The sequence below is a fragment of the Mixophyes fleayi genome, chromosome 10, assembly GCF_038048845.1.
Source record: "Mixophyes fleayi isolate aMixFle1 chromosome 10, aMixFle1.hap1, whole genome shotgun sequence".
Taxonomy (NCBI): Eukaryota; Metazoa; Chordata; class Amphibia; order Anura; family Limnodynastidae; genus Mixophyes; species Mixophyes fleayi.
In genome coordinates this window covers 93,057,528-93,079,066 of record NC_134411.1, presented here as the reverse complement: position 1 = coordinate 93,079,066, position 21,539 = coordinate 93,057,528, and the positions used below count along the sequence as shown (strand labels likewise).

The following is a 21,539-nucleotide window of genomic DNA, read 5'->3' as shown; positions in this document are numbered from 1 at the left end:
TCCCTCGCACAATAAGACTCTCCTCTGGCCTACAAACTTTCAAGCGTTCTCTGAAAACCCACCTCTTCCGACAAGCTTATAATATTCCTCAACCACCATCTTAACCTCAATACATTACCCTATTTCCACCCGTTACACAATTTCACACAAGACAACTACCCCCTGACCAACATTGTTGTGTGACAGGATCATTTAGCTTATGAATTACTTTTACCTTTGCAGCCTGGCTGAGCCGAAATGCAAAATGTAGACTTAGCCTTAGCCTCATGTGTCAAACTTCCATTGTCCCACAGATTGTAAGCTTGCCAGCAGGGCCTTCTCTCCTCTGTCTGTTTTACCCAGTTTGTTTATTAGTTTACTATGTTTGTTCATAATTGTAAAGCGCTACGGAATATGTTGGTGCAATATAAATAAATGATGAGGATGGTAACTGTAGGTCATCTATTGAACGTACCAACTGCATTTTGGGAATCAGTGGAATGTAATCTTTGTATTTTACAAATAGAGATGTTAAGAAAACAAAACCATGTTCAGCTTTATAGTAATAACTGTCCAATATTTTCAGAAACAGATAAGTTATTTTTTTTCCAATTCAAAAAGAGGTAATCAGCCCCTCATAGAGCAGGCACAAAATGTGGCATTGATTATCCAGACCCCATAAGGACAAATCCAAGGTCGTTTAAAGTCCCTGTAATTCTTCAATCAGCCTTGTAGATTCTTATGAAGTTTTAAAACGAGAATAAAACGTTGGGACCCCACGGTACCAATAAAGGACAATATAATTTTGTTCAATTTATCGTTCTATACATCTGAGCTAAAAAAAAATTGTCCTAGCCAGAGTTGGATGAATAGGACCATTCAAAGTAATCAACCCTAAATTTATGTTCCATTTGTACTTGTCAAAAATAAATGTTGAAGGGAAAACTATATAAAAATTCTAGTTATATGGCTTAACCCAGCTTCTATGATGGTGGAACTGCGCAGCTCACTATTCAAGAGAAATGCTGATAATCCCTTTATCGTCTACTAGAGCTCTCCTGTCAATCTAAGAGAGTTTTGAAAATGGTCTTGTTAATGTATTTTATATGAAATGTAGTGTACCTTTAAGAATGCTTCACATTTTAATATGCTCAGGGATATATGCATATATTTTAGAATTTGTAAGAAGTTTTGCAGAGGATGTTAGTAACAGAAGTAAAGATGGCATCTGCAGAAGTAGCTGATTAGAAATAGCGTGGTACCTTCAAACTTCATTGGAAAATTGCACCATAATGCTAGAACAAGTACAGGCTTGCCAGGAAACTGATCTTGTAATTTATCAACTGTTTTTGCACATCAACAAGTTCCTCAAAAGTACTATAAAAATGTGAACCTGGTATGCAGTAAAACAGAGCAGAGTCTATACAGAAGAGATGGTGTTGTGTATATTCTGTTCTCCGATCAATCGCAATGCATGCATGCAAATAGATTTCCTTTGATTGTGTATAAGCTCGGCATCAATCAGACGACGCTGGAGATCACCGAAGAAAGCAGCATAATGACAGCAAGACATTCCGATTGGAGAACTGACCGGCAATGCAGCCTGACTTCATGCTGCTTTCTTCGGTGATCTCCAGCGTCGTCTTAAAGGTAAGTCTGATTATTTTCAAGTCGCTTTTTCATTTATTTATTTTTTGGAGCCATTAGCGATGTCAGATTTATAACGATCGTTAAAACGTACCCAACCTGTTGTATGTGTGTGTAGTCCTGGAATTCCAGTTATAAGCAAAGCGTCATTACATATGCTTTTCCCACACAGAATTCCTAGATTGTCAAAGGCTTCTTGTAACCTGAGAGATAACAGGGAAACTTTGAACTATTCGAGGAACCTGTTCAACCAGCTGGGAATCTGCATGCAAGGTGTCCATGGGATTAGTGAAGGTCTTCTAATAGATACTAAAGTTTAAGGACAAGCTTTTAGCGGACCCCCAGTATTCCATAACAGGCTCATCCCACAGGTGTTCGTAGACCAAACAAGGTGAGCTACACCGATTGTACCTGTGATTAAGTAGAACGGAGATATAAGAATTTGTGATGATTACAAATGTACAATCAATATATAAAAGTTATTTATGTTCCAAGTTACAAAAAGGTATTTAGCCCTGTAGAGTAGATACATAGGGCCTGATCCATCAAGGAACATAGCTGCCTAATCCAGCTCTGGGCATCGAAAAGTTACCCGTTTTACTGCCATATCTCTTGCTCCAGCTACAGGGCTAGTCTGATCAGTAGTGATGACAGTCTCGCATGTATGCTAGAACATGTGTTTGCAATCAGGACTAATTGTAAAAATGTATTTTATGTTCAGTAGACATTAACAGCATCCCCATAAATGTAGCCTATTAAAAAACAAAACAAAAAAATACAATTTTTTTTATCATTGATATCTATATTAAAAAAGTTAACATTAATTCAATATTTTTCCCCCTGCATGTTCTTTAGTTAATTTATAATCCACATAGGTCTCCTGCAGCGTCTTGTGCAGTAGAACACAGCAGACCTACACCCGAATTCATCAGCACACGTATCTTAAGATCCATTCCTTGTTGAATTTGGGAGTGCGCAGACCCGATTTACGGGCATTTTAAAACAAACGCATGTAGCGCTCAGTAAGTGTGCCCTGGTGACTCAGGCTCATAATGTGACATTCATTACCCAGACTCCATAAGGACTTCAAATCTGATATAAGTTAAAGTCCTTGGAATTCTTCAGGCTTGTAGACTCATGTGAACTTCTATGACCAGGATAAAACTTTTTGACCACACGGTCCCAATAAAGGACACTATATTTGGTTCAAATCATCTTGCTTTATGTTTGAATTTAAAAAAAAATAAATTAATCCTTTGCACTAGAGTGCTAGCAAGCGTCAGATTAAAATGGACTATTACATTTTTTTCAATTTTATATTTATATTTGTTTAAAATAAATATTAAAAGGGATAACTATATAAATGTATACTTGTTATAGGACTTATCCTTGTTTCTATGATGCTGGTGGTACTCGCATAGCTCACTATTCAAGAGAAAGACAGAAATGAGAGCTTGCACAAAACAGAACACACTGCCACCTGCTGGATACAAAGTGACATTGGGGGAGCCGTATGGCACTGCTGGTGTTGCAGATAATTAGTGTTGGGATGACCCCCTTAGTTTTCTCACAGCACCCACAGAGGGATAACAAAACTGTATCACACACTGCTGAGCAAGGCACGGGTTAAACTATGAACATTTGAGGCTAGAGTTCCTTTAATTTAAAATTCAATTGGTTTGTTAAAATAGGATGTTTAATATAGATCAACTAAGCAGCTTCAACCACAAGGTGATTAACAGTGAGTGACTTCCTCAGGCTTTTAATTTAAGGGACAGTTAGATTGCTACATTGAAGTGTATACGATCAGGATGGATCAATGCTCAGTGTATGTCCTCAACAAGAGGAATTTAACCTGTGGTCAGTGGTTTATTGCAGAGTCTAATTAGCACAACGTGATGGTAAAATATTTTTAATATGGGTTTTCGTGTGTACTCCACTGAACACGAGGAGAGACTTATAGTGTAAACCAAGTGGTGAAGAGTACTTGACCCCGTTCGGTAATTGCTCTCTACCCACCAAGGTGGGAATTAAATGAAGTCACTCTAAGGGGGAATTCAATTCCCCACGATGTGCGACTGCAGAGCTTTCCAGGTTCTACGTTACTGGAACATAATTGAATTTTTTTACACACTTATTTGGTATTGGTGTGTGGACGGGCTAGCTTAAACTTTTGGTAACCATTTTTTTTTTTTTTTTTTTTATAAAGTCAGTAATTTTTATATTGTATAGGTACAATAAATGTAATATGTTTTTATTTATGAGTGGTTGAGCACTGTAGGATTTTATCATTTTGCATGTTTTTCAGCTACCATTTTCTATATAGGACAACTTCCGCTAAGGTCATCCACACAATGATGTACTGTTTTATTACATAATCAGCATCATAAAATTTACTAATAACCCCTCCTTTTAAAACATCTCAGGTAGCATATTGTAAATGCTATTTTACATTGGACCTATAAGGACCCAATGCCACCAACGGCTGGACATACACCTTCAAAGATTTTAAAAACTGGATCTTACGAATTGAGAGCTTTGGACATACTTTCAAACTACTCACAATTTGAATTGCTTAAGCCAGAAAAATAACTAAATAGACATAGGGCTAGATTTACTAAGCGGCGGGTTTGAAAAAGTGGGGATGTTGCCTATAGCAACCAATCAGATTCTAGCTTTCATTTATTTAGTACCTTCTACAAAATGACAGATAGAATCTGATTGGTTGCTATAGGCAACATCCCCACTTTTTCAAACCCGCAGCATAGTAAATCTAGCCCATAGAAACTTATTTGCACAATGGCTGGAGAACCCAGACACACTGTCTCCCAAATATATAAGCAGGGGCAAATGTAGGATTTTTAGAGGTGGTTTTCCAAATGCATAGTTTCAGGAAAGAAAAACCCCAAAAACAAAAAACACTTGCTGAAATAATAATGCAAATAGGAAAGTTCAATGTATATAAATGTAATAATGTATGCTAAATAAACAAAGTAAGCTGTACATGAAAGAATGCACATTAAAATTAATCTCCATTAAATAAATTATTCTTGACCATCTTACCAAAACAATGTAATGCTTTGTAAAATGAATACTAATCTTCCACTCACATCCAATTTAATTTAAAAAATGACAATTAGTGTTTCAGTTACTCATCTATTGCTCCCCAAAACTCTCAGCTGCCAAGAAACTGCAGAATATCACAATTTAGTTTTACTACATGTTCCTTTTCAAAGTCAAACACTAGAGCCACGAGTGAGATCACTCCGGCCATTTTGTTGAAGCCAAAGTTCATTAAAACAGACAGATTCCCACAAAAATGGGTCTTAGACTGCAGACAGTTTCTGTTGTATAGTGATATAAACGTGCTAAGTCACCACCACAACCAGAGATTCCTCATACCCAATACATTTAATTTATTAATCCCTAAGGGTCCTTAACTGTCATTGTAGTTTCCAACTGCAACTCAAGCTCAAAATTTGTTCCCTATACTATACCACTGATAGGAACAAAAACATTAATTCCAGATCAACCCCTGGAAAGTACATATTCTTTACCCACCACCATTTAACTTTACCCTTCCTTCCCCCCTGTTTTATGTAGTTTGTTAAACCTTAAACATCTATGTAATGGTAAAGTTAAGACATATCCAGACATTTAGACATCTGTGTGGTCCAGAGGCGGAACTAGTGAACTGTGGGCCCCTATGCAGGGAAGCGTGAAGGTGGGAAGCGTGGAGGAGGGAACCGGGGCCGAAAGCTCGCTAGTTCCCCGTGTAGTGGGTCCCATCATCTCCATGGGCCCCGGTGTACCGCACCTGCTACACCAATGGTAATTCCGACACTGGTGTGGTCCATAGCACAGTTTGTAGGGGCCCATATGTACCATCCAATTGTCACATTGCGCATTAGGCATTGACAGAGAAGGCGGGGTCCTGTTAGCTGTGGCCCTCTAGCACCTACACCCTCTGCCCTTAGGGAGATTAGACACACAATAAAATAAGATATAAACTAGGGTCTACGATGTACCTGTATTTATGTTATGACTTCTTGTCTTCAATGAACAATGATTGCCTAAAAAATAGTCAATATCAGTTTCTTAATAAAAAAGAGTTCTTCTTAAATTAGATCACATCAGTCCCTACTGAAATCCACTTCGACGTTAATATAAGCTGCAACAATTACTTTGTTATTTTCTTTACATAAAGGAGAATGCATTTTAGACAAGGCTATTCTACAACCAAAAGCAATGAATACAGTATTTGTCGATAAGACCATTTCCAGTCTCAGAACGAAATTAAAACTGGCGGGTTGTCTCTCAGGAGACCGTCTTTTGAACGTACTTTGGTACTCTCTCTCACAGGTTTGGACAAGGCTCCTCACAGACATTTGTACACATTAGACAGCGGTGGCAGGGCGCAGAGGAATTAAGTGGCAGGTGTTTCTGCACGTCAGGTTTTAGCAGAGCTGGCAAGAATCTGTACAGAGGCTGCCTCTATCTGCTCTGCCCGAGATCTAAGCAATTAATCATAGGCACCAAAAAGTCACAAAATCCAGGAGCTACAGAACTGGGCTCATTTATCTTCAGGAACAGAAAAATAAACAAACTTTTTGCCTTACATTTGTGTCAGACGTTTAGAACCACAAAAAAAAAAGAATTTAAAAAAACTCTGATGCTTTGAGAAGATACCACTAAGACCACAGAGATACAAACTGTAATTTCCTTTACTTATAAATGGTCACTATTATGTTATCCTGATTTCTTCCATATTTTGTGTACAAACTGGAAACTAATTTGTGGCTCATAAAAACAGCAGCGCACATCAGATGCAACTAATGCAGATATCAATATGGTTTTTGTATTGTATTTTTGTATTGAAAAAAAAAATAATTCAGTATACTACAGCTTAATAAAAAAAATCACATTATAACCACAGATGCAGCACTTGTGAAGGCACCTCTTATGCCAAGATGCACCCAAACACTGCCCACCTGTGCGTTGGGCATCTGCGATAGAGCATTTTTTCTACATCTACTTGCCCGACAAGTCCTTGGTGTAGGAGGGGGGCAGGATCGGGACCAAGGTTATTCCCATTGTACATAACCCCAGCACAAGGTAGGAGAGAGGGGAGAGGGAATTAGTCTGAGGTTCTTTTTGCTCCTTTGTGTAACAATTTTTTTTTTAACGTGACTGGAGAACAAGCTGTAATACAGTTTTTGTTTAGGTAATTACTGTAGTAACAAGTTTTTTGTTACTTCACTGTTGTTCACTTAGGTACACTGTATTTATACTTTTATATTATTATATATTTTTGTTGGCACGCAGACACTCCATAATCAATATACACTAGATGTATTTTTTACATATTTACACTATGTTTTTTGTTAAAATCACCTGGTCCATATATGAGGCTGTATGACAAACAGTAAAAAGATCCTTAGGATATTGACAGATAAGCTCTATCAATTTTATTGCTGGCTATGCAGGTATTTTGTAATCCACATTTAATTAACTACTACACTGTCAGGTGCTGTCTCCACTTCAGTTTTTTCTAAATATTCAACTTAAATAAATACCTCACTTAAAGCCAAGGACTTATTAGAGGCATGAGACACACGACAGGTGGACAGCAGCTACAAAGGTAATTCCACCCACCCCCGTTTCCTGGTAACACTACCAATATTACCCCGACTATTAATTGTCCTGTTCCGGAACTTTGTGTGGCCTGAAATCCAAAGGGTAGATTTAATAAAAGCTTCTAACGAGGGAAAGTCGAGATTTTGGCCATAACAACCGATCAGATTACAGCTATCATTTTCTAGAATGTACTAAATAAATGATAGCTAGAATCTGATTGGTTGTTTATAGGCAAAACCTCTACTTTTACTTTTTTAGAAGTTTTTGTAAATCTACCCCTAAGCCTGGCTCTGCTCTTAGTTGTATGGGATTATATTTTACCAGTTTATCTTCTTTACTCCTGTTTTTCTTCTCCTCCATTTTTCCCTTGTAGTAAGTAAACATTTCAGTAAAGTCACACTTGGCCAAATCTGCAATCACCAATCGCTCTTCAAGGGTCATTTCCTAGAAGACAGAAAAAAAAGTTCCATTTCATTCAAGCAAAACCAAGTTACAAACAGGAGGGTAGTCTATCTTCTCATCTTAATTTACAGATAAGGAACAGGAGACATAATAGGTTCAGTAAAAATCAATACAAGAGACTATAGAGAAATCAGCTACATAAGAAGACACAACTAAGAACAAAGAAAACATTATAAAGAAAAAATAAGAGGTAGAGTGGGCCACATGAAGAGGATTAGGGTAATAAACGGAGATAGAAATGGAGTGAAAGGGGCAGGTGGGGCAAGAGGAGGGAAATGTCGTAGGATGGGGCCAGGTAGGTAAGCGTGAAAAGCTGAGTTTTGAGGGAGCGTTTGAAAGGGCGGAGTCTGATTGGGTGTGGGCAAAGTCCTGAAGGCGGGAGTGTGAGATGGTGATAGGTGATAAGAGGCGAAGGTCATTGACGGTACGTAGTGGGTGAGTAAGGGAGTGTTTATTGACAAGGTCGGAGATGTAGGAGGGGAAGCATTAAAGAGGGTTTTATAAGTGAGGGGTAAGCAAATTAAATTGCATTCTGGAGGGAAAGGAGAGCCAATGGAGAGTTTTGCAGAGAGGCATAGCAGAGGAGGAACACAGCGGAGGAGGAACACAGCGGAGGAGGAACACAGCGGAGGAGGAAGCTCAGTTACAATGCTGCATTCAGCACAGATTTCGGGTGCGTCTTGGTGGAGGCGAAAGGACGGAATCCTGATTGTAAGGGATCAAGGAGGGAGTGAACAGTGATTTATATGACCTTTATCTATGGCTACTATCAGGGTGCGTCAAGTATTTGTTTATGAGGTGTAGGGGAGGGCTGGCGAATTTTAGCCCGGGAGGCAAGACGCGACTCGGCAGCCTATTAGGAACATTTCAAAGGAGTAAAAATGCAGGTGGCCTAGTGATCAAGCCCAAGGTAGCCCTCTATGGGATCGGCCTGGGGGGGGGGGGCAGATTTCTCCCGGCCCCTGCTAAGGTGGCAAATTATATGGCTGCCTTCTCATCCCTTATAGAAACTGCCATATGGCGTAGTGGTTAGCACTTCTGCCCTACAGCACTGAGGTCATGAGTTCAATTCCCAACCATGGCCTTATCTGTGAGGAGTTTGTATGTTCTCCCCATGTTTGCGTGGGTTTCCTCCGGGTACTCCGGTTTCCTCCCACACTCCAAAAACATACTGGTAGGTTAATTGGCTGCTAACAAAATTGACCCTAGTCTGTGTGTGTGTATGTATGTTACGGAATTTAAACTGTAAGCCCCAATTGGGCAGGGACTGATTTGAATGAGTTCTCTGTACAGCGCTGCGGAATTAGTGGCGCTATATAAATAAATGGTGATGATGATGAAATAAGTTGTGTAAACTTTAAAAAGACAAATCTTGCAATTAAAAGTATCTATAAAGCATGAATACATCACTAATTTAGAATTTTGTAAGAAGAAAATGTGCATATTTTGTAAAAATCGACTTAGGCCCCACATTAGGTCAGTAATAAGATTCAGGTACTAAGGATAAAGGAACAATACATACACTACAAAGCAGTTATTGGCAGGGATAGGGAAATATCATTTTATTGATCACGCGGAGTTAGAAAGTAGCTCTACTGAAAACAGATCTGTTATTATGTGGCACAGGAATTCCTAAACAAGCCCCTGCTTTCATATATTAACCAAGTTCTGTTTCCCATTTCAAAATAATCTACCCAACGTTTTGAGGTTTTGCACTTGTTCAAAAGAAGAACAATTTTAAAGTACCATCAGGCAAAAGTTGGAATTTGTTTGACAGAATCTGATCCAAGTCACACAGCTTATTCTAAATGTCCACTCACATTTTAAAGAGAGAGATTTAACATAATATAGTTTTAATCCTGGGTGCTAGTGGCTCTGTTGTCAGATATTATGGAGATAAAGCAAGCACACCATTGTCTTGTTCCTTAGCTTAAAGGACCCCAAGACAACCCCATTTGACACCACTGTTGCGGATGGGTTGTCATACAAAGTGTTTATGGCCTTAAGGAAGTCTCCTTGAAACCTGTAGGTCTCCAGTGTGCATGTCTATTGTTTTCCAGATGGTCATTCTCATTAAAATATTGTCGAATTGTGAAGGATTTTTAATAGACTTTCAGAGATCTAGTAAGTTCAAAAAGTATAGAGTTTCTAATTAGAATGGTCACTCCATTGTGCTGGGGTGTTCTAATAGGATGATTACCCTATTTGAAGTGGGTTTCCTAAATTAAGATATCTGGTTTAAGTTTGCTGACTATAATGTTGATTAGAGAATGTTTATGCAGAATATTAAGGCCTTTCGCATTCAGTGTTAAAATCAGTAACATGGTGACAGGTCAGGGCACTACGGAAGTGGGGTTATTAAAAGTATTTTCCCTTATACAGGTTGTAAGCAAGACCAGTAATAGAAGGGTTCTTATCTCGCTACCCCTGAATGGATGTTAAATCTAGGTTAGAAAAGGGCCTAGAAAAGAAGAGAACAGGCAAAATGATATATCTCCAGACCTCAATCTAGGAGGTGAGATGACCTCTTGTGTGAATCTTGCATAATTTATGTGCTTTACAAATAATCAAATTTACGAGGTTAGTGTGGGGTTAATAAACAATTTTAAGAGCCCCCTATAGATGGGTACACATGGAGATACATATTGATACATGGCAAGCTCTGGTCCATCCCCAGTCCTTCTATTGCTTTAAATACAAACATCAGAAGATAACATTTAACATTCTGGTTAACTCAGGGAAATAGTTACGATTCACCTGAAGGTCCCACGCGGACATATAGTAAATAATTGGTTTGCGAAATGCTTGTTATAGGATCAGATCCAATCCAATTAACAACAGAGCTTCTTAGCTTAGTGATGGGTGGTCCAATTATGTAATGTCACATGGAACCGGCTGGTCTCCCACAGCCGGCCAATACAACAGTGTTATAAAAAAACAACATTTACTGTGGCTGCCAATCCACCAGCAATATCTTATAGGAGTAGATCATACGAAGCATTAACATAGCATGTTCCAAAACTAACAATGTTAGTGTTCATTAAAACATTAACTTAAAGAGTGCATGGGTATACATATTTTGCCACAGGTTTTGAATGTTTGAGCTGTATAAGTGTTTAGAGCCAGACCCAAGAACGGATAAGGAATTGTCCTGCTAAGCAACATTATCTGAAGTAGAATCCAAATGATGTGACCTATTGAATATTAAGCTATAAATATTGTTATTGAAGTATTATTAAACTAAGAGCTCAGGATTGCTGTGTAACCTTCTAGTACATGATTGGGGAAATAGCATGAAAGCAGATTGTACTCTTGTAAGCTTTGTTGGCCGGTTACCATGTATAAATAAAATGGTTGTACAGGGGAAACAGGAGAACATGTAAACGTAGCAAAATTGATCCTCAAATATTGGCAAAGGTGAAATAAGGGTCACATGTACTAATGTATGTTGGGCTAGAACCCACTGGTTAAATTAAATTCCCAGAACCCTCTATTCTCCTGCTTAGCACATCTATGCTCTGCCCACCAACAAGATGGGGTAGTTAGGACTGAGGTGTTTATCTCTAACTTTCGTTGACAGTGACCTCCTAAAACAAATACTCAACATGTTACAGGACCACTTTGTTGGTAAAGCTCGGGAATAGCTGTAAGGGGAGTGAGGTGGGCATTTATGTGGTAGCCCTAGTCCCAGAGGGTCTTTGTCACCTCCCTCAGCTCTGTCCATTCCAACGTGCGTCCAGGTCAATGCATCAGTTACATCTACGTTTAACATATACACACACACACTAAAAGTATCATTTATTTTCTATTGTAAATAATAGGGTTATTCATAGTGAGTGAGGTGTTCTGTGACCATATTAAGGCACAAAGCCACAGACCCAATGATTATATACAGGTTACAGAAATCTGAGGGGGAACAGTGAAGTGATGACACTACAACTCACCGTTCATACATTAGTTTATACATAAATTAGCATCAACTGTGCATTAAAAAGCAAATATAACTATTAAGTACCACCAAGGAAAACAACAAATATAACTATTAACTACCACCAAGAAATGCAACAAAAAAAGCCCCAAACTGTTGAAACTTCCAAAATCTGTTCAGCTTGCATCCCCTACTTATCACAAATTATAATTCAATGCAAAGTGCTTGGGACTTGAGAAATTGGCTTTAATTGGTATTGACAAAAGAAATTAACCAAAGACAAAAAAAAACACCCCTCTAAAATGGAAAAGCTGGAGAAAGATCAGACCAATTAAGAATACCATAAACCCAGAGCAGTCAATTTGAGTCAAAGGTCTTGTCCTCTATAAAGGCTTTAAAGAGCGCACAATTCCATTTATTTCAAATTATTCCTCATGGCTAGGAGAAAATGAGATTATAATTCTCAGCCATTGCCTATTATTGGGGCCAATTGATTAATAAATGGAAAGTGCGTAACAAGAATTAATGCAGCATTTAACACACGGGAACGACAAGAGGATTTGTTTTCCCTGGTCTGCAATACATCTGACTTGTGAATGTGTTGCCATGCCACAAATGGTGCAAATGCTTTTACAAAACATTGTGATTTGGTCTTTCGAAGAGCAGTTTTCTTATGGAAACACCTATCAAGGTGGATTGGAAGGCGTGCGGAAAGAAGGTTATCTTAAAGTCGACAACCAACATCATGCCATAAGGTGCCAGCAAGTCTAGTGCTAGTCAATGAATGCCAACTGCGCACCTGCTGGTGCTTAAAAGGTCACATTGACCAATATCACAACCCATACCTAAATACAGAAAGTAAACAATGGCACAACAATGCACTGTATTTTGAAATACTTTACTGAAAAGAGACTGATAATGACTGATAATGGGTTTGGAAGAACACTTTATAGTAGAGATGTGCGCTGAACCCATGTTTTGGATTTGTAATTGGTTTTACACAAAAAAAAACCAAAAAAAAAACCGCGAAAGGTTTTGGATTTACTTAAAAATTGTGAAAAATAGGTAAAATGTCATTTTGAGCTGTTTTTGATCGTATATTACTATTTATAGCATTAAACATTCTTTTCCAGTCATTTCGCTAATGATCGCTTCACAACTGTCTCAATTGTCACCAATTTTGGCCAAAGTCTACAGCGAGTTGGCTCAATGATGGATTTTGTAATTTTTTCCCATAGTTGCAATTACTCTCTCCCATTCAATTCCAAAAATAAATCAGTCTATGCGGATTTCTAAATCTATCAGTTAGCGTAAATCGCCAGCCATTATATCTCCATCTATACATGTATTCTTTGCCAGGGCCAAAATCTGTCCTCTTAATCTCTCAGAATGTGGGTTATGTTTTGGGCAACCAAATCTGTATCAATGTATTAAACATACTTACTTGTGTGGGAATGACAACTATTGGCCTATCTGAACTGTCCATTTTACATATTTCTTACACTTAACGAACAGAACATATAATTATTATTTATATACAAAGGTTTTGGGTACCACCTCTGCTGCAAGTCTCTGGCAGTCCTCTTTACTCCGAGTGCTAAGTGAAGGTTCTGGTCCCACCACCACTGCATTTTCAGGTAACCTATGGGCCCTGTCCCCTGGAGGCACAGGCACCTTGGGCTCCAAACACCACCGGCAGCAGTAAAGGCAACAGATGAACTGGCAGGCTTTTATAGGCCAGGGACAGGTGCTAAGCATCCTGGAGTAACAAGCTCAGCTACGGCATGTAGGAGAACAGTCCACGTACCACAGTGGCTCCTTTGATGGAACAGTGGTACTACATGCTAGATACATATAAATGCAAAAGTCCAACATAGTACTTTTATTATTATTATCTTTGACTTATAAGGCGCCACAACTTGGCAGACAGGAGCTGCAGGAGGCAGACCGTGACAGAACAGATTCATGACTCTGTTTCACTCGAAACCCAAAATCTCAGATCTGTCGGATTTCTCCAAATCCAAACAGCTCATCTCTATTTTATAATAATGCTCAATTAATATAACACACTCCTTTAGTCCCTAAAAATGTTTATTCCACAGACATCCTGCGGTCTCAAAAATTGCTCTTCACTTTATCCTGGGTTTTTATTTCAGCAGCTTGGTCTTTAAATGGGGTGATATAAGATTGTGCAATTATGTTGCTAGTACACGTACTGTGTTGTAAATAATACTTAGTTTGGGATTAAGCTTAAGAGACAGTCCAGGAAATAGCCGAGGACATGACTCCACTCCATAGGACAAATCTGTAAATGACTCAATGCTCAAAACATGAGGTCACCTAAACGCCTTCATTTGGGATAAAACTGCTGCAGAAAGTTTCTGATTGAAAAGAAAAAGAAAAACTAAAACACAACTGTCAAAAATACACTAATACAGCCAATGTTCTATTTTGGAGTACTCAAAAAAATAAAATAAAAACCCCCACAAAAACCCCCAAAACATGATAAGCAGGTCATTTAATTAATTTTAAATGTATGTTATAAATCAGATGTATGTTATAAATCAGAAGCATAAGAAGAATATTCTAAAAAGTGCTCCGATAGTAAAGGATAGCTAACTGGGTGTAATGAGCCAACTCAAACTCTATTTTTATATACAATAAAGCATCAGTAACATCTGCAGATCATTAAAGATGCTCAAACTTCCTCAAAGACTTTTATTTTATTGTAGTTAATTGAAATATTTATATACCACCCGAGTTTTGAACATTTCCAGGGACAAACACCCAGATAAATCTCAAGGGCTGCATGTGCGACCCTCCAACCTCCAAAAGAGCCACACGTTACCCTTAATTTCCAAAGAACTTTGGCACTTCCACATCACTCATTCCAAAATGCATCCACAAGCCCACCTAGACTCCACCACATGGCACTCAGGTCTTCCACTTCCTCTGAAATAGCCCCCATGCCCTCAGATCCCCACGTCATGAAATGCCCCCACAGATCCACTAGTATACCAAAACTCCCCCACAGGTCCCACCCCCCTCCCCACAGTAACCTGAGCCCGCAGAGGGAGGAGGAAGAGCACATGGTGTAGAGTGCGCTCCTCTAGCCCCTTCCCCTCCTCTGATTGGCTGTGCTGCATAACCTCCCTGCAGTGTGCAGAGGTGGTCACATGACTAGGAAGCCAGTTGCTACCATTCACGCTTATTTGCTGCTCTCCCTTTACTTGATTCCCTCCATACATAAACTCTACATGACAATTACTGTCCATGATATTTATAGATAACTCAACAGATTAAAGTTTCATAGCAAAAACTGCATTAAGCATGCAGATTGAGATGTGGTACTCTGTAGTTGGTCACTGATAGGGATATTTAAGGGACAATTTAAAATGTTGGCTTATGCCCAAGTTCCCATAGTTTACAACTATGTATTTGTCAAAACTTATTTGCCATCCACCTCCCTCGCACACTTAAGTACATTAGGAAACATTTTGTACCAACAAAAGATTTAATGCACCATATTCGAGTACATCTTTTAAAATGATTGCTTGCAGTGTTAAGATACCTGATAATTACTTAAAAAGGCAAAATAGCAAGATATATGTCTGCAGAAGAGGAGGGATGGAGACCCTGGCGGCCGGCTTTGATGAGCAGTATAAATCGTCGTGTGCTTTCCGTTTTATGACTTCCCCAGGAAAGCCGTACAAGCTGCTAGGCAATTACAAATCTTTTACTTTGTTACTGAACATTCCTGCGGCTGGCAGGGGAAAAAAAAGCTGTTTCTTTGTGTATTTGTGTCTGACAACAGTTACACGCCAGAGGTGAGCATTGTCTTCGTCTGAAGGTCCATCTCTGGTCTCTGAAGACCAGCACTCAATCATATACCCCTGAACACAGCTGTCCACATAAGCACAGAGAGTCATAACTTTTGGAAACCACAGCAGAGGTCATTAGTGATCTGCCAATACCACAGCACAAATTTGGATTTATACGGCACAGTGAATTTACTACGACGGAGGAAAACACTTGCAAAGTGAGAACTTTCAGTCCATAGAAAACATGCTGGATAAAAAGGGTTAATTGTTTGTGTATACTGACCTATTCTGATAGAACAGAGGTTCTTCCAGATCTTATAGAACTGCGAGTTCCAGTATGCCCTTATACCATTAGGCCACTTACCCTCTGGCAGAATTGGTTCTTAACACCAGAAAAATATGTATATGGATCTTTATTCACTCTTGCTTACTACAAGGGAACATAGGGGGAGAATCAATGGAGTCAAACACACTTAGAAAAAATAAGATACAAGTAATGAAATAAAACCAGTTAAGCCTAGGGGGTAAATGTATCAAGCTGTGAGTTTCCGGTAGGTTTAAAAAGTGGAAGTGTTGCCTATAGCAACAATCAGATTCCAGCTTTCATTTTGTAGAATGTAGTAAATAAATGATAACTAGAATCTGATTGGTTGCTATAGGCAACAACTCCACTTTTCAAACCCCCCAGAAACTCGCCGATTGATACCTTTACCCCTAGGTGTTCTTTCTAAAAATCCAGAATTCTGAATGTAACAGGGATTTACATGATATTATATTAAATCTAAAACAGACCTGTAACCTATACGAAGTGGAGGCAGACATTTTATGGGCGAAACCAATGATCACAATGATCCAATGTGAACCAATGATCACAAGAATTCAGCCTATAGATCCACCAGAGGTACCAGTGACACAAGAGGCAGAAAGTAACGTTTCTAGTTCCTGGTGAATCGACAGGGAGAACATTCATTTCGCTGGTATGTCGCATGTATGGAAAAGATCACATACTACCTCCATGATAGTCAACATGTTTTTATAAAGTATGGGCTCCACTGCTTTTTAGGAAAGATAGGAACACCCTTCTTGCCCTTAATATGCTCCCTTGTGCAGTCCAATTCCCCCCTTTCTTTTTTCTATGCAATTTGGCCAAATCCATTAATTGGAGGCCAGGTCCCTCCTTCTCAAGACTACATTCTCAATTTGGCAACTTTCTCACTAACTGTCTGTGACCCTTTTTCTTCCCTTTCTACCTCTTTCTTCCTCCAATCCCCCTCCCCGTTGACCCTGTTTATAGCTCTCCTTAAATGTTATTTGTGTCCGCAGATAAAAAATAAATAAAAAAATGAATATTAATTTTGGCCACAGAATGGCAGCCTCCACTGTGTAGAGATGACTATTAGATTTACGGTACATGATCCTAGTCTATAAAAATTAATTTCCTTTACTGTAACCATAACGCTTGGTTATGTAGAATTTTTTTTATTTGCATAGTAATTGTTCTAAGCAGCAGACAATACTTTGTTATCTCTGTCATGAGGAATGACCTCCACAATGACACGCCAACAACATCTGCCACATTGTGACAGGTAAATGGTCCCAAATGCCAGGTGTATGGCAAACATCCAGGAGTGGCTCTGACCCCGATAATGCCATCTGCAGGCTTCAGTAAGAGATCTGTGTCTGTGGACCGGAACAGAATCTTATGTATTCCAGGGGGCACTCACTTTGTCACACGTCCTCACAGAAGGCTCCTTTTTCCTCCAAATTTAAGTACGCTAAACGTACAATAAAACTCTAACACTAGCATTGTTTAGGCTTGTTCTATAGGCAGCATCTGACAAACAGGAGCAGGAGGAGGGGTAATACCTAACCTAGTTGTATCTACCTAAAAATGCTTAAAAAACACACAATGTGCATCTATTTTGTGCACCTCTCCAATGCAAATATTTATGACAGTTTTTATATAAGGGGTTAAAAGAGCATAGCTCCCAATAATCCAATTTTGAGGGACTGCCCCGATTCTTGGATACAGGAGTAGCATGTCCTGTGGGAACATGGGGGTGGCTTTTCACAGAATGGGTATGGGTGGGTGAACAAGGGCACATGGTTCGGCTGGATCAAGGGAGGGACCTGTTTTTTTTTTTAAATGTTTTGATGCACAGGGACAGGGGCACAACACTGCTGCTACATTTTGAGTGATTTACAGATGTAAACATCTGTTGAGTTGTAGACATTTAAACATTCTTTATCTAGGAAGAGTTGAAGCCCACTATGCAGTGACAGCGGGCAGAGACCTATACACAGTGGGTAAAAGCAACTGCTGTGCCAAGCCAGAAGGCATAATACTAGTCATTGCTGCTAGTGGTTTATTAGCTGAAGCTCCTATAGTTCAATATATCTTTAATACACAAGATGTTATTTATTACAAATAGCATAGGTCAACTAAGATATTAAAAAAACGAAATAACGGGACTACTAGACAGATGTTTTTCCCATGAGAAGAGACATGAATCTCAACTCATAATTTTAGGGCAGCAAAGACCAGTTTGTTACCTTTACTCCCAGCTCAAACCCTTCTCTGCCTCCTTTCCATCCATCACTCTTATATTGCAGGAGGAAGAGCAGAGTGACAACAGTCAACTGTCATTACATCAGCAGTGCCTGACAGTGTGTTATTGCCAATCACTGCGCTTCCTCCTGCAATCAGCTTAGATCAGAAACGTGGAGAGAAAGGGGAGGAAAATCATTGCTTTCCATACAGGGGCTTAACCCACAATCGCTGGGCCCCATAGCAAAATTTTGGGGGGCCCCTGGCTACACTTCTCCAACCACCCCTCACATGACCTCAAGTCAATCTTCTGAGAACGAGCAGTGGACAACGCATGCGCAGTGATGAGGTCCACCATGGCGGACGGAGAAACATCTTTGGGACTCCTTCACCTTGGGCCCGATAGCCTTCCATATATTAAACGTTACGTACTGAACAAAGACAATGGTACTTTCAAACAGATGCCTGTAATAAATTGCTATCGTAAATTGTTAAAGTTCCGCTGAGTCTATAAATCTGTCCATCACCATGATGGACAAAAAAGTTTATTAGGGGTGGAGGCAGTTCCCACTTGAGATAGTAGGTAAGTCAATACTGCTGATGCATGAGCAACTTGTTGCAGCACTACAATGGTAGTCTGAACCTTGGTTCAGGCCACTAGAGGTCCATGTGTAGGTGACTTTGCAGCTACATGAACACTATAGAATTCAGCAGTGAAATTATCCTGCCAGTGGGGATGGTAATCTGAGCATGCTCCTGTAGCAACACAGAAAGACATAGCTGAGGGCCGTACGCATCTGTTACAGGCATACAAGGAAATGCCAAGTGCTTGGGATACAACTACATCCATCATTTAATCTGCATAAGACAGCGAATTCATAAACAGGGAAAAAAAATAAAAAAAATAATTTTGGAAAGAGCAACAAAGTGAATCAAATCTGTTAATTTTTATAAACATTGTTCAATTCATTCTATTCAATCAAATATACTGTCACTTATTTCATTGCCAAATGATCAATCTCTCATGAATTTAAAACCCCAAGATCACCACGAACATTAAATTGCAATCTTTTCAGGTGCAATAATTTGTTGTTAGAGGCAATTGTATTAATTGTGTCAGACCAAAGTTTTTTCTTTTTTATGAGGGGTCAGCAAAATTAGGAAAAAACTCATTTAAAATAATTTGTGTATTAGAAAGTCTAAATTAGTGGTGTTTACCTTGTGGTTAGATGTAAAGATGCTTAAAGATAACACAAACAATATTTGCATTTTTAAACCGCACACAGCTCATAAAAGCGTTTTTTTGGGTAGTTTGTATAAGGGATGCCAACTATGCCATTTTGGGTGCCACCTCCAGCAGCAGAACGGCTGGGCACACTGAAAACAATCCGTAGATCTTGTGGAGTAAAGGTAAGGTATTGGTATATTATATATTTTTCTCTAAGAGTTAAGATAATGATCTAGCACTCATAACATAATTTTATTGGAGTCTAAGGCCTCATACTCACCGACGCTTGATATGCATTTCTATTAGCCCTAAAATGAATATTGGAGGCATCTGGATGTATTTAAAGGGCAAACACCCCCCAAAAAAAAAAGTAGACTTCAGAAAAATTATATTGCAATGAATTACAATGCAACTAAAACACTAATTGGTGTGGCAACACTAGAAACAATAATTTCTAACATCAGATCTGTTTACCTGCTACTTTATAAGAGAAAATGTTTTTTGTGCAAATGCACTTACTGGATACCTGGTGTAACTATCAATGGATGCCCAACTTTCCATTTTTTCTCCAAGAGTATATTTCAAGGTCAGCCAACTCCTGCTTGTTCGTGTGCAGTCAAGATTGGAACGGGAACGGTGAAAGCCAAATCGCAGCCAATTCCACTGTAACCCCTGGATCACCTGTCATTATATATCTTCTCATTTCACGGTTAGATTGATCTCAACCAGTATAACCTTATCAGAGATTAAACTGGTTGTACTTGACCCAAAAATCATCAGGTTTCCGCCCATTAAGTTAAACGTGTCGGGGAACTTTTTCCCTTTTCCTGGAGTGAATGGGTTTTCACCAAGGGCTGGCTGAGCTGGGGGGGGGGGGGCAGGAGAGCATCTGCCCACCCCCCCACCCCCGGGCTGGTCCCATAGTGGACTACATTGGGCTAGCACCATTTTGTTCCCCTTTAAATTGTTTCTGATAGGTGGCTGAGCCGAGTCTCACCCTCCAGCCAGCCCTTGATTTAGCCCAAGTCAACCCCTGTTGGATTTTGCCAATACCGGAAAGAGAATGTGAATCAGTTGGAGGCACTGTATTTTAGAAATTGGGGTGAGATTGCCCTAACAGTCACATTTACTATCCCCTCCAGGTGCTGTCTGGCTTCTGTAAAGGGGAAATTGAAGCACATAACAAACCTCCATATGAACAAAGCACTTTTTTTTTGGAACATACACTTAAGGCATTATGTGTTAAGAACCCCTTACAAATACAGTCTCGCTTTTTCCCAAGTTCATTTTCATCTCATGGGAACAGCAAGATGCTCCAGGCCCAGTTTCCCCTTAAATACAGAGCGGCTTGGTCAAGACTGTCTTTTCTCAAGCCTTAAAAGATCTGCATTATACATCTCTTCTCTGCTCCGCCGATGGTGCTGCTAATTGGCAAATGTAGCGTTCTTGAAGATGTAAGGCGAGGTGTAAAAAATATATGAGTACAGAAGTGGAGATCTGCTGCACATGCATTTTTCATGAGCGTTTTTAAACAAAGCAGATGTCTGCCCAGGGGCGTGCTGCGAGTCTCAGCCCTTGCGCTGACAGAAGCATCAGCTAAAGTGTAACAGCAGAGACATGGATCGTCACACGGGTCAGGACACCAAGAAAGAGACGTTATATGGCATCTTCAGTCAAAGCCCAGCTGGGAGAGGGCAAGTTAATTCTAGTCACTCCTCATGTCTGGATCAAAGCCTGTCGTCCTCATCAGAAATAAAGTTATCTGGATTCAACAATGATCCCGTCATTTCCATGTGATCTTGACAAACGGCGTGGGAAAATTAACTGTATTACTCTCCTGCTGGTCTTTTTAATGTAAATTGGCCAGGCTGCGATTTTGTAGGCAACAAATTATATAGGTAGTAAGTTATGGTCACGGAAGGAAATTTTCTAAGTAATAATAACAAAACATATTATGGTATTTTAGAGGAGACAGCATTAGTGGACTTATCTGCAGAAGCTCTCACACATTCACACTAAAGACTGACAATATTTGAGCAATGGGTCAGGCCTGACCAACCTATGGCTCTCCAGATGTGGTGAAACTACAATTCCCAGCATGCTTTGCCAGGAAATAGCAGGCCGATAGCTTGCAAAGCATCCTGGGACTTGTAGTTTTCACAACACCTGGAGAGCCACAGCTTGGCCAGGCCTGCAATGGGTGGTATACAGTATTATGATTCGATTTAGTGTTCCCGGGACAGTGACAGATTTTGCCTCTAGGCCTTAATTTTCTGAGCTGCATTAGGA

The 21,539-nt window shown here is 39.5% G+C and overlaps 1 protein-coding gene across 6 annotated transcripts in view; it reads right to left on the bottom strand.

Moving 5' to 3' along the window:
- The window catches only part of LOC142104477 (DNA topoisomerase I, mitochondrial-like), a 164,176-nt gene that overhangs the window by 30,668 nt on the left and 111,969 nt on the right, over nt 1-21,539 (bottom strand). For all 6 annotated transcript variants that reach the window (XM_075189165.1, XM_075189164.1, XM_075189166.1 and 3 more), the window contains one exon: nt 7,585-7,707. In XM_075189165.1, coding sequence (XP_075045266.1) covers nt 7,585-7,707 — 123 coding nt within the window. The remainder of the gene's footprint in view (nt 1-7,584; nt 7,708-21,539) is intronic.